At 42.5% G+C, this 13213-nt stretch overlaps 1 protein-coding gene across 1 annotated transcript in view; it reads right to left on the minus strand.

Annotated features, from left to right (window-relative positions):
* The window catches only part of LOC139747961 (acetylcholine receptor subunit beta-like 2), a 240686-nt gene that overhangs the window by 167517 nt on the left and 59956 nt on the right, over nt 1–13213 (minus strand). Inside the window, 1 exon segment of the mRNA XM_071660469.1 lies at nt 3908–3952. Coding sequence (XP_071516570.1) covers nt 3908–3952 — 45 coding nt within the window.

The raw sequence follows: 13213 nt of genomic DNA on the forward strand, positions 1-13213 counted from the left end.
AATCAGCCTCATAATTACCATTAGTCGTAGCAGAAGGTGGTTCGACCCCTTTAGCACGACAGTACGACCCTTAGGCACAACGGAGCAACCCTCAAGATGGACCACACAACCCTTCAGCACAACAGTACCTCCTTTGATTATGATGACATGACCTTTAACCTGAACCCTAAGGGGTTAAGGTCAGCATTACAAGCCACTATGAATCTATTATGAAATATCTGTCTCTATCTAACCCACCAGACAGGTAGCAGAGATTGCTTACATATTCTTAACAAATCCACCTCAGGAGTCATTGCCAGAAAAGATAAATCATTTCCCTAACTAACACAATGATACTTTACGTAGTTCTTAAGCCACGTGAGACACAGTAGGATCTGACAGTGAGATACTAGTGACAAGATAACTTAAGTAACTGGTTAAGTGCGAAGGGGCAAGTCTTTACCACCGATAAGAACTAACAGGACGAGAGCAACCACAAGCTCTAACCAGATTATTTTATACAAGCAGCTCTAACCTAACCATCCTCTGGGCTCAGACTTTCATATATTCTCATAAGCTTCTCCGGACGAGCAATATTTGAGCTGATCAATATGTTTTTTTATTATAGGATGCTACATTATTTAAGCTGCTTCTTCAACCAGCTTACGTAGCAGTGCTCCAAGCACACACTGACACGATCACAGTAAACATTTAATTTTTGAGGAGACAAGCTGCCACCCTGACGTCAACCACTCCAACATGAGATGGCCTTAAATCATTTTCCTTTAAACTTCATAAAAAAGACTTTAAGAAGTGCAGTAGAAGTTGTAATTTCTTACGATACGGAAAGAAGTTCCTCTTCCCTCTAATTTCCTAGAAAATAGATATAAAATCCTTAATTCGAAATTTACATATATATATGAGACAGACAGAAGTATGGATATTATTCAGACGATACGCATTTGATGCAAGGCATGTATTAAAAAAAAATCCAAGGTTCCGTTTGAAAAATGATTAATTCATCTGGGTTTCTAGGAACTGTTTAATGTGGACTAACTTGTCTATAACATAAGAGAAAACTAAAGCTACAGACACGCCACGATCATCCTACCTGTCAGATTCCAGTGTGACTTTATCTACACGACAGATGTCTGTGGTCAGCTGTTGGTGGGGTAAATCTATGAGCTGTGTCAGGAAGAAAGTTGAAATATAAATCAGTCTTACCCATGAAACGTCTGTATGACCAGATGATGGTGAACTATTCCCTGGACTCATGGTATACTATCCCCAAAGACTGATGGTACACTATCCTCAGGACCAGTGGTACACTATCCCTTAGGACGAACGGCACACTATCCCCCAGGAGTTACTGACCCCCATCCACGTGTGTGGATTGTGCAGTCTACCAATACCATGAAGGTCTCGTCTGGTGCATCACTGATAGAGTTCAACATCCTCCACTCAATACATACGTCTTCACCCTTACGAAGATGCTTGTCCAAAAGGCTAAGAATATCCGACCTTACCAATAAGGAAGGAACAGTTGGACGTGACGAACTTATATTTAGTTCTTGACCCCAGCAATAATGAATGCACTGTAGACTGGAGGCAGTGTGACCTCAAGGTGTGCTTGCTTGACTTGGTATTGTGTAGACCTGGGCAGGATCTGGTGTGGTTTGGGAGGAGGTGACACTTCAGCCTCCTGTACCTCTCTGAGACACCACCATGCTCACCAGGACACGTGGATATGTAGGATGAGACAGACATGTCTTTCCCAGGAGGATCTCAGCCCAGGGGCATGCAGGGTACTCATAGTTATTGTCCATAATGTTTCCCTGGCTGCCTAATGTTCCTGTGGATGGGGCAGTAAAGGACGTCATGGCTGGTGGTAAACGGAAGATGACAAGACAAAGAAAACACGAACAGGAGATGAGGGATGTTGCTGGGTACCTCCTGTGAGTTACCATGTGAGTGGAGCCTCACATCCCTGTCTGGTACCATATGTGTGAAGCAGAGGAGCTTTCCAACGTGACAGGATCATATGAGTTACCACACGAATGGTAGACTCTCCCAGTGTGACACCCTTCCGCGAGTTACCACATGAGTGACGCAACGGAACCCACTCAGTACGAGCCGAGGCCCGTGGGAACTCGGCATGCCGGCCCAACAACTAACGCAACGGCAGTTTTAAAAAATGTAAATATCTCTCGTTGCCAGCCATGCTATCAAGGGTCTGGGAGCCCAACGAGGGATTGGTCCACTATTTCCAACGTCCCCACAGCTGGGGATTACGTTTTTCTTGACCAGATAAAGATGGAGAAATGAATTTATCATGATAAAGAGCAACAAGGTATAAAAGTACTAGTAGAAGTTACGCAATACTTCACCTTGGTCTATTGTCTGTTTACACCCGTTTGTGACGTCACGCAGGTAGGCAAGGAGAGCGCATGCGTCCTAAAGAATTTAAACGCTCATGAGAACAATACAAAAGAGTCTTTTTTTATATATGAGTCTTTCAATGACCGCTGAAAAATATGGGGCGAAACAATGCACGTATTTTTTGTTTACTCTGTGAATACAGGCTTTTATTCAAATTAGTGGTTTAAAAAAGTTAATGTTAAAAATTAAAGATTTTTGTGGAACGGTAGAGCCAGGCCAAGTGGAGGCAGCGGGACTGACGTATACAACTAATCATTGCTCCCAGATGCTGCAGTGACGCCATCATTGCGACGTTGTCATGGCAACCACTGCAACAGATGCGCAAACGCTTCCAACATTTAAAGAGTTCTTAATAATATTCTTTTGGAGGTCCAAACCTTCAAGAGAGACAGTTTTGGAGGTGTAGGCATCAGCAGGTGCTGGGTTCAGCTTAAGAATCAATACAGAGCTACTGTGAGAGGGAGTGAGAGAGAGGGAGAGGGAGTGACAAGGGTAGAAAAAGAGAGAGCAAGAGAAGGAGATGGAGGAAGGGAGGATGGAACATAGTGAAGAGCGCGAATGAAGGAAAGATAAACAAAGAAAAGAATGATAAGTGAAGCATTAGGAGTAAAAGTATGAGGCAAATGAAATACTGTTAATGTAAGGAGATAAACGGAAGATGAGACACGGTTAGTGGGTAGTAAATGAATGGATGTATAACTAGGCACAGTGATGAAAGAATAATCACGTACACAGAGAGAGAGAGAGAGAGAGAGAGAGAGAGAGAGAGAGAGAGAGAGAGAGAGAGAGAGAGAGAGAGAGAGAGAGAGAGAGAGAGAGAGAGAGAGAGAGAGTAACTAGGACGAGATTTTGCCCGGGGTGGAGGACAAACACGTAGAGCTTATTGCATAAGAGAGAAAGAAAAAAAAGAGAAAGAACAAGCAAAAACAGAGATAAATGCAGGGGAAAATATTAACTTTATTAGAAGGTAAGAAAACAGAACAGTTCTACATGTATCAGGTAATGAAGTAAATTATCAGGTCGACCTAGATCACGAGCTCATTATGACAGGATTAACGAGCAATTATTGACAGTAAATGAAGATGCCATTCACACGGTGGAGATAAACGATCATTTGATTACTTCATTCAGGCTGGTTAATGAGCCCCAGCCACTCACAGCTAACACCTGACAGTTAACTGGGATAAACCAGTCATCCGCTTAATAATGATTCCTGACCAGTATGTATGGGTCTCGTATCTTTGTGGGAGAGAGAGAGAGAGAGAGAGAGAGAGAGAGAGAGAGAGAGAGAGAGAGAGAGAGAGAGAGAGAGAGAGAGAGAGAAAGAGAGAGAGATCCATTCCTGAATAACATCAAGGGACTCTGTCACTCACCTCTAGCAAGTGTTTACATCACAATCTCCTCACCAACCACCTCTGGTTTGGCAGATCTAACCCTTTACAACGTCTAATGATTCTACCACTGACAACAATCGTGATTCTCAACTTACCTGTTCCACCCAGACGTTTGACGTCATGATCTGATTCTTCAAGTTCTGTGAAAGAGAGACAAAAAAGATTAATCTTCGTCGCTCATTGTAAATGATTATATTACCATGTGAAAATGACCTCACCTTCCATACCCTCACACGATCAGGTGATCATAATATACAGAAGACACTATGTGCATCATAATACATACAAGATATCATATACAAGATAATATATGTAGATAACGTATAACACGATAATATACGCAAGAGAGGGAGCCTAAGTGGGTTTTTCATCAAAGGCTGATCACTTCTGTCCTCTCGCTGTGAGTGAGAGAAGAGGGAGGGTGGCAAGCGAGAAGCGTCACTTCTCGTCGGCTGGAGTATAAACTTCTCATTAACTCAGCGTCAGCCTTAAGTGGATGCATTACTGTCACATGAGATATGCCACCAGTGGACCCTTGTCGTTGGTCGACACACTCTAAGCGCTTGACGTCAACCGTTTGATAGAGTGACTGTTGATGCGTTTCTCTTAAGCGCTACATAAACCATTCCTCAATCAGGTGATGTGCGAGTCAGCTGGAAATCCTCAATCATTTGATATCAGGCGAGTCAACTGATCAATCAACAAACCAGTTGATATTCTAGTTAGTTGATGGGACCTTGTACCCAGGCCACAGGGGTTATACTGTAGAGGGATGTTCCACAACCAGAGGGGTGTGCTGACAGCTGACTCCACCTCACCGTCAGACATGCGCAACTGACGCAAAAGTTCAATCTTCAAGACGAAGAACACCAGATCAAGTTCAGGACAAAAAGATGACTCCATGATAAAGTTTAGTCAAGGATTTAACTCCACTTAAAGTTCAGTCAAGAATATGACGCTCCATCATTTCTATTTAAAGAAATAACCCTTAGTGAAGTCCAGTCACAGACATGACATCAAATCAAGTCCTCATCTCAAGATAAGCTTACAGCACTTCAAGATGACAACCATTCATGAAGATCACACCACTCATGTTCAACACCCGTGGAAGTGACATCACTCAAGTTTAGCATCCGTGAAAACAACACCATCTATTTTCTACATCTTGGAGAATAACATTACTCTCATTCATGTCCTTCAGGACGACACCCACCCACGTTATGCAACTCAAAACATTTCGTTCATAATTTCTATTTCGCTTCCACGCACGTCGCTAGTTCAGTTCAAACTGATAGAGACAAAGCGGAAGTGTCCCATCATACAGGATAGACAGGACTCCCGTTCCTCAGGGCAGGTAAAACGTGCATTTCCTGGATGTTCATTCAATACAACACGCGCCCCTTCGCCTACATTCAGTACAACACGCACCCCTTCGCCTACATTCCGTGTCACATACACAAGACACCACGCCTTGTAAATAGGAGCTGAACACCCATTCATCCTTTTCAAATGTTCACTTCATTCAAAGTCCTTCATTCAATATATACAAGACAGTGTGTAAACAAGAGTTATACATTATCATTCTTTCAAGAAAAAAATATGCACTACCCTGAATATATCCCAGGCTATGTTCTATTTCAAAAGAACAAACAAAAAATCAAATCTCAGAAACTTAATTTTGAGTCATCATTTCAAAGTGCACAACTCTGTCCAAGTCTTCCCAGTTCCTGGTCAACGACACACACTTCATCAGGTCTAAACCCTCGATCTCTACCTTATGTACAGCTCAGCCCAGAGCCTCCCATATCCTGGTGAAGCACACCCACTTCACCATAGCCTTGCACACTAAAGATAACCTGAGTCGTGGACCTTGCCAGCCTACCTCGTCCTACTGGTAAAAGGTACAAGGATCTTTGGGTTTACACACACACACACACACACACACACACACACACACACACACACACACCAGCCTCACTACATCTTTAGCTTTACCCCCACACACTGCCTACAACTTTAGCTTTACCCCCACACACTGCCTACAACTTTAGCTTTACCCCCACACACTGGCCTACGACTTTAGCTTTACCCCCACACACTGGCCTACAACTTTAGCTTTACCCCCACACACTGGCCCCAACACAGCTTTAGGCTCACACTACCGTAACTTCCCACCGACCTAAGGGCCGCTTATGCTAATATTAGGAAAGTTTTGTTCAGTATGTCAAACTTTTCTAATGAGGGAAATAATGTGCCTATTAAATACTCTCCTGGGGGGGGGGGGAGCAGAGTGCCGGAGGGAGGGCAGAGGAGGGAAGGACTCGGGAGAGAATTGAGGGAGGTAGGGAGAGCAGGGAGAGGAGATACGATGGAAGGGCAGGGGGGGGAGGTGGCCCTGCTATTTGCAAATCTCTTATACTGAGTCTTGTGTAATTACCTGTTTGTAATTACCTGCTTGTAATTACCTGTTTGTAATTACCTACTTGAAATTACCTATTTTTACTGCACGGGGAGGGAGTTCTACACTCGTAAGGGGGCCCTCATCTCCAATTTTCTCATGTTTCACTTTAACCTTCAAACCAATTACGTTGTTTTCATGTATAGATGTTTGTGTTTACTTGTTCCACGTCTCATCAAACTTCCCGCCACAGAATGTCCTCATAGCTCGTGTAATCTTGATCTCATTTTGTTTCCCGTAAAGCTTTCTCCCTCACCTGGCATTTTCAGCTTCGAGGAAGTACTCCATATTTACCTCATCAGATCTATTCAGTAATTTGCTGGTTGTTATCCTGTCTCCCCGGGAGTGGCTTCATTCTTCCAAAGAGGGTCATTACATGGCTGTTGGCCTCTTCCTGCAGCTCGGCTTTCTTACTTCTGGTATGATCTTTGTTGCTGAGTCTTCACCAGCAGAGCAACGAGGACCCTCCACTGGAGTGACCAAATTAATACTGTATGTGCTCGTCAGGGTCCGACGTCTGCTGTAGGTATGATTGTAAATATCTGAAAAAATTTGATATTTATTTATAGATGCTTTGTGTCGTCAAGAGTCGTCGTGAAGTGGTATTCTTGAAGTGTTCTCAGAAAGGTATCGTTCCTCAGGTACCTTGCCCTTGGTACCCTGCCCTGCACATGTTGATTCGTGGAATTAGTTTCCTGCAATTTATAATTAGATCTTTCTTCACTATGTCCTATCTTCATCACTGTACATGTAGTTGGTTTAAACGTCATGAGTCATGTATCTTAATACAGCTGGATGCTGCCTTGGTTTCTTTGCAAGTTCTTGCAATCATTTCGTAATCACAGAATCTGTAGTTATATTCAGGTAGGATCCCAGTCCTGCTGGCAAGTCATTAACATAATTAGCCAAGAATAACTCGTCCTCGGACCCAACTCTAAGAGACCCTGTGTTTATTATTACTCTTTTGCGTACTCACCTCTGACGCGCATCTTTTCCTTTCCTCCATTTTGGTAACTCCCCTCTGCTGAGAGGTAACTGGTCCTTTGTCTATCATTCGTCACACTAGTGCAGGCCTTCCATAGGCTTCATGTAGGCAAGAGTACCGAGAACCAAGAGGGACAAGGTACCAGCGCACTTAGAAAAGCCCATTCTAAAGCCTGACTGAAACTCCGATCTTCTTATCAATCTCTCCTGAGAGGAAGTGTCAAAAGCTTTCTTGCAGTCGAACACTACACACTTCAAACACACAACCTTCTTGTCTAGACCAGACCAGTGCTCATCAATACAGAAGTCTAGGAAAATTGTTATTCACAACCTTATACCTCTGAACCTATACTGTCTCTCACTTAAGAAGCAGACCCTTAGAAAGTGTTAATTCATTTTTTTCCTAATGATCTTCAATGTTTCCCAGAAAGGTTATTAAATATACCGGCCAGTGGTCCAGGGTAATACCCTGGTCTTCTTTCATATGGGTATGATGTTTGTTCTCTGCCATGTCTCACACAGGACACAAAGAATGATTCGTCAGGGCTCTGATCTCTATATGGGTTAAAATCCTCTACAATTTTACATCTGTCTTCCCAATGAACCCTAATATCTTCCATGGTGAGCCCGCCACCTCATCTCTCCAGTATTAGGGCTACTATGTATTCCCATGTGAGGACTTTTAAATTATACATGTAGCTTCTCTCATACCGTTTCTTTCATCTGCAAGACTCTTCCCTCTGAGTCCAACTACCTCATTATTTGTTTCTTAACTAATGATCAACACCTGTTAGCTCCATGAACGGTATTCAGATTATCTTTTGCCTTTGTTCCACAATGTTTCATCCATTAGCGTTTTGATCCTTCCTCCATATTTCCCGGTATCCATTCGCTACGTTTCTGCCATCTACTTTCTTTCACTTTCACACATATCCAGCTGAACTGTATACCTCTCTTCTCTGAAACCCTCTCGTCCGTCCCTCCACCAGTACCAATTCACTGTCTCCCTCTTTGTAAACTTCACACAACCTGTGGTAGCATTGTTCCATCCCCTCCCTCCCCCACACTATGTCCCCAGTTGCCCTCTACAGTTACCGTGTTTGTGCGTGTGATTACCTAACTTGTAATTAACTATTCAGACGGTAAGGGGGAAGAAAGTTCTTTACTCGCGGGGCTCCATCCCTTAAACTTTCTCGATTATCATTCAACTTTTAAACTTGTGTTTGCTGTCCGCATTTACTATTTTTTCCCCTTTACCCACCACTTCTCTATTATCAATGTACGTTTTCACACCTTTTCTAGCAAAATATTCGCTCAATTTAATGTGACGTTCTATGGTTGTTCTAATTTTCATCTCCCAGGGACGTACATTGTTAAGGTCACTTACCAAGATTAAAAAAATAATTTCATAAAGTCACCCCTTACACTTCCCTTCCAATGTGGACAAATCTATGGCCTCCATCCTTTGACTGTAACTCTACCCTCTTAATTCTCCTACCATCTTAGGTACCTTCCTCCGGACCTTCTCCGTCAGCTTTTAAGTAACATGACCAAAGTTGTGTCACACATTTCAGGTTTGGTCTAATGCACGATAGACAGTTTAGTGAATAATGCTCTACCCATGTATCTGAATGAAGTGTGTGTGTGTATACATGTACCAACACGAGTACGTTTGAGAATGTACCAGTGTAACTCCAGCTTCAGTAGATGTGTGTGTAGTGCAGGCCAGCGGGGCTAGATGACTGAGGCCCTTCCTCCACCTAAAGCTAACTCCAGCCCACCGCCCTAACCAAAGACCTGCTCCTTCCTCACCTCACCACCAGGGTCCCCCACCTACACAGGCCTATGATCAAGCTTTGGAGCGTTCTCTCGTCTACTAAACTCTTTCCTACAGTAAATTTGATAGCAGATTTTCTCTGAAACTCCACCAGGGACACACCACATTAACACGGAATATATACATCAATTCTCTTGGGAGAAGATATACATTACATCTTGGTCGGCATAAAGTATTGGTAAGAATGAGAAAAAAAGACGAAATTTGGTGGGTTATTTAAAGGGAAGGGGAGTCGGGCGTGCTCCATCGCTGGGATCTCTTGCGACCAGTCGCCTGCGCGGCTTCGGTCCTTACCGACGCCCTTCCTGAGGTGAAAAATTCGATCTTAAGTAACTGTGGCATGTGACTCATTCTCCCGTAACGGGGTTACCGTCGTTAGTGGCGACGAGCGACGGTGCCTCGCGTACCACTGGTGTTTATGTAACGTTAGCGAGACTCGTGTCTCTGGGCTAATTATTATTATTAAACCTGCACTACTTCTCTCCTCCTTGGCTGGAGGTCGACCTCCACACTAACACACACACACACACACACACACACACACACACACACACACACTCGCAACATATTCACATCTCACAACACAGTGTTCTTCATATCAATTTACTTAAAACATACAGAAAACCTCAGATAAAACGTGGCTTTAAACCTCAAAGCGCAGATCTAGACCTCAACACACGTGTCCGAGCTCCAGAAAGTTCAAAAGTTACACAACAAGACTGAAGTGCCCAACGGAGATGATAAACCTTCAAACAAGATTAAACTTTAAACATGAAACTGAGCTTTAAACCAGTTTCAATACTCCACAGTTTCAAACATCATGGCACGAGTTTATACCTCAACTCACAGGATTAAACCTAATGACACTCTGTTAAACCTAACAACATTTGAGTTGCATCTTGTATAAAGGTTAAAACTTCAACACACAACGCTAAACCTCAGTGAAGGGCACCCATGCCTGGAACACTACGTCATACAGCCTTCCAATATCAAATTAAACCTGACAACAACACTAGACCTCACCAACACACCCTAGACGTCCTCCCCTCTCTGGACTACACCAGTCGTGAAACGAAACACCAGTTTTGGAACGAAACGTCAGTCCTGGAATGAACTGCCAGTCTTTGAATGAAACACCAGTCCTGGAATGAAACACCTGACCAGGAATGAAATACCAGTCCTGTTATGAAATACTAATCCTTGCGCGAGATACTCGTCCTGGAATGAAATAATAATGCTGAAATGAAGCATCAGACCTGGAATGAAATACCAGTCCTGGAATTAAACACCAGACGTGTAGTGAAGCAGCCTGTAGCTTCCAGTTACATGCCCACCTGGCGGACTGGAAGCTACATAACGCCTCTCTTATGTCTAATTTGCTGATTCTAATTGTCCATTTGATCCACAACACCAAGGTATTACTGTACTCCTCTCAAGACTAAAGGAATTCAAGCTTACATAAACTGCTTGCGTGTAGTTTTATGTTTGTATGTATGTATGTATTTTAGTGTATACATATGTATCTAAGAATATGATGTATCTAAGTGTATAAACGTACATGTATATACATATCTATACATGCTTATATTCATATTTGTGTGTCTTGATGCATACATCAAGACACACGCCACCAATAGGGGAACAGATCGAAGGACAACAGAAAAGAAAAAGAAACTTCTCACTGAGTATCGTTATCATGTTTCTATACCTGATATCTCTCTGAAAAAAGCCATACGTCCTCAACCCTTGATCCTTAACCATTAACTTAACCAGTAACCAAAGGGTCGTATATTCGGACTTAGTGGTCGTAACTTCATGTTCAAGGATCGTACCGTCCAACTCAAGGATCGTACCGTCGAGCTTAAGGATCGTACCGTCGGGCTCAAGGATCGTACCGTCGAGCTTAAGGATCGTACCGTCGAGCTTAAGGATCGTACCGTTGGGCTCAAGGATTGTAACGTCAGGAGCAAGGATCGTACCGTTATGCTCAACAGATTAACAAATCCCCCTTGCTTACCTCAACTCAATATATTGCCCACATAAAAGTAATTTCACAAATCGAAGCCAGTGTTCTACATACATATATATATTTGTAAATAACATGAGGATATCTGGAGATAACAAGAGCAAATACCAGTTGTAAACATGTCCAGACACTTGAAAACAAGCACAGGTGTTTAAAAATGACATAGTGTTTACATATCTCCATATATGACACGTTTGTATGTGTTGTCCACCATTGCTGCAACGTGTACATTTGTAATCAAAACAAGAAAAATTGATCGAAAAAATGAAGGAATGTATATAGGGCAAAGTAAAACTGATGAAATACAATGTAATATATGAATATAACTCTATCTCATAAATCTCCCCTCAGTATACTCACAGACAACTATATAATATATGCTATATGTTCTTTGATCATATTCTGAGTACCACCAGCCTCACAGAACAGGTCAATGTAATCTCTATATTTCATTTTCTATTAATATTTTAGTCACGGGAAACTAGGCCTAAAAAAGCAATTTATTGTAACCTGTCAATTGTGGCTAAGTATTCTGACTCAGCTTAAATCCAAAAAGAAAAAATTTATGATCCAGGTTTTCTCTGAAGTGTCCTGATTGATGATGTTGTCCACTTTCAGAACAACCTGATGATTTCATAACTATAAGCAAATATTCACAAGAATATATATATATATATGATATGATCTACAAATACTTATACCCTGATGAATGGTTGTAGGATTCACAACATGGATTACAGTAGCGTCACCACCATCCCACAACCTAAGGAGATTAACACCACAGCTGAAGTGTGTGGCCCCAGAGCAGTATATGTTCCAGCAGCACTCAAGCAATGTGACCAGAGACGACATGACAGACAACATCAGAGCCACAGAAGCCAGCCATGATACAAGGAGTTAGATGATCAATGAACACATCTTGTTACGAGAATTTTCACCAGCCTTTAACAGGGAGGAGAGCTCATGCATTGCTCTCACACTCTACAAGCAGCGAGCAGCTCCCAGCCAAGGTACAGATGCCTCGCAGCTGATGGAAAGAAACCATTCTTTTATCTCTTCATCTAACACCCCCCCCCCCCCCCACACACACACGCACACACTAGAATGAGGCTAATGACCCAATTCCCAAATTACCAACCAACTGGACAACTTCTCACTCAACATCCAACACCCGAGATGAGGACACCTTTCACACATTGCATAGGACTAAAACCTGACACCTTTTCGTCTGAAGATGGAATAAACTTCTTGATATATATACATATATATATATATATATATATATATATATATATATATATATATATATATATATATATATATATATATATATATATATATATATATATATATATATAGTATATAGTAGGAGAGAGAGAGAGAGAGAGAGAGAGAGAGAGAGAGAGAGAGAGAGAGAGAGAGAGAGAGAGAGAGAGAGAGAGAGCCACATACAGCACAGCGAGGCCCTAGGGTAATGACTTCCTAATTGAATACCATGAGAACGCCTGCTGCCTGACGGTCTTATAATTGGTTCCTAAACTCACAGGTACACACAGGTGTAGACTGGCGTAGTACTGCGCCTAAACCAGCAGGAGGAATATCATCAATATCTACATAAACACAGCCGCCACTGTGAACCAAGACTGTTCAGATTTCTTGATAAATTTCGTCATGTTTATTTACGAGAGAGTAGAGAGGTGTGTGTGTGTGTGTGGCTATATACCCTGGAGGCAGCTTAGCTTCCCTCCTCATCTCTGGTCCTCTCTGTGTGTTAATTAGGATTACATCTTTAATGACCATTGCTCTCATGAGAGTCAAGTTGACCCAGTTTTCTTTTCCTGCTCTCTCTCTCTCTCTCTCTCTCTCTCTCTCTCTCTCTCTCTCTCTCTCTCTCTCTCTCTCTCTCTCTCTCTCTCTCTCTCTCTCTCTCTCTCTCTCTCTCTCTCTCTCTCTCTCTCTCTCTCACCCACATACACACACACACTGCACAAGTGTACTCTAACATGAAAGCTGTTTTGGCTGAAAGGGGAACAACAGGGAACCCAAGTGGATACTTACTACCAGGTGCATAAAAGTGTTCCCAAAGTGGGTTACTT

Source organism: Panulirus ornatus, chromosome 71 (genome assembly GCF_036320965.1).
Source record: "Panulirus ornatus isolate Po-2019 chromosome 71, ASM3632096v1, whole genome shotgun sequence".
In the NCBI taxonomy this organism is placed as follows: domain Eukaryota; kingdom Metazoa; phylum Arthropoda; class Malacostraca; order Decapoda; family Palinuridae; genus Panulirus; species Panulirus ornatus.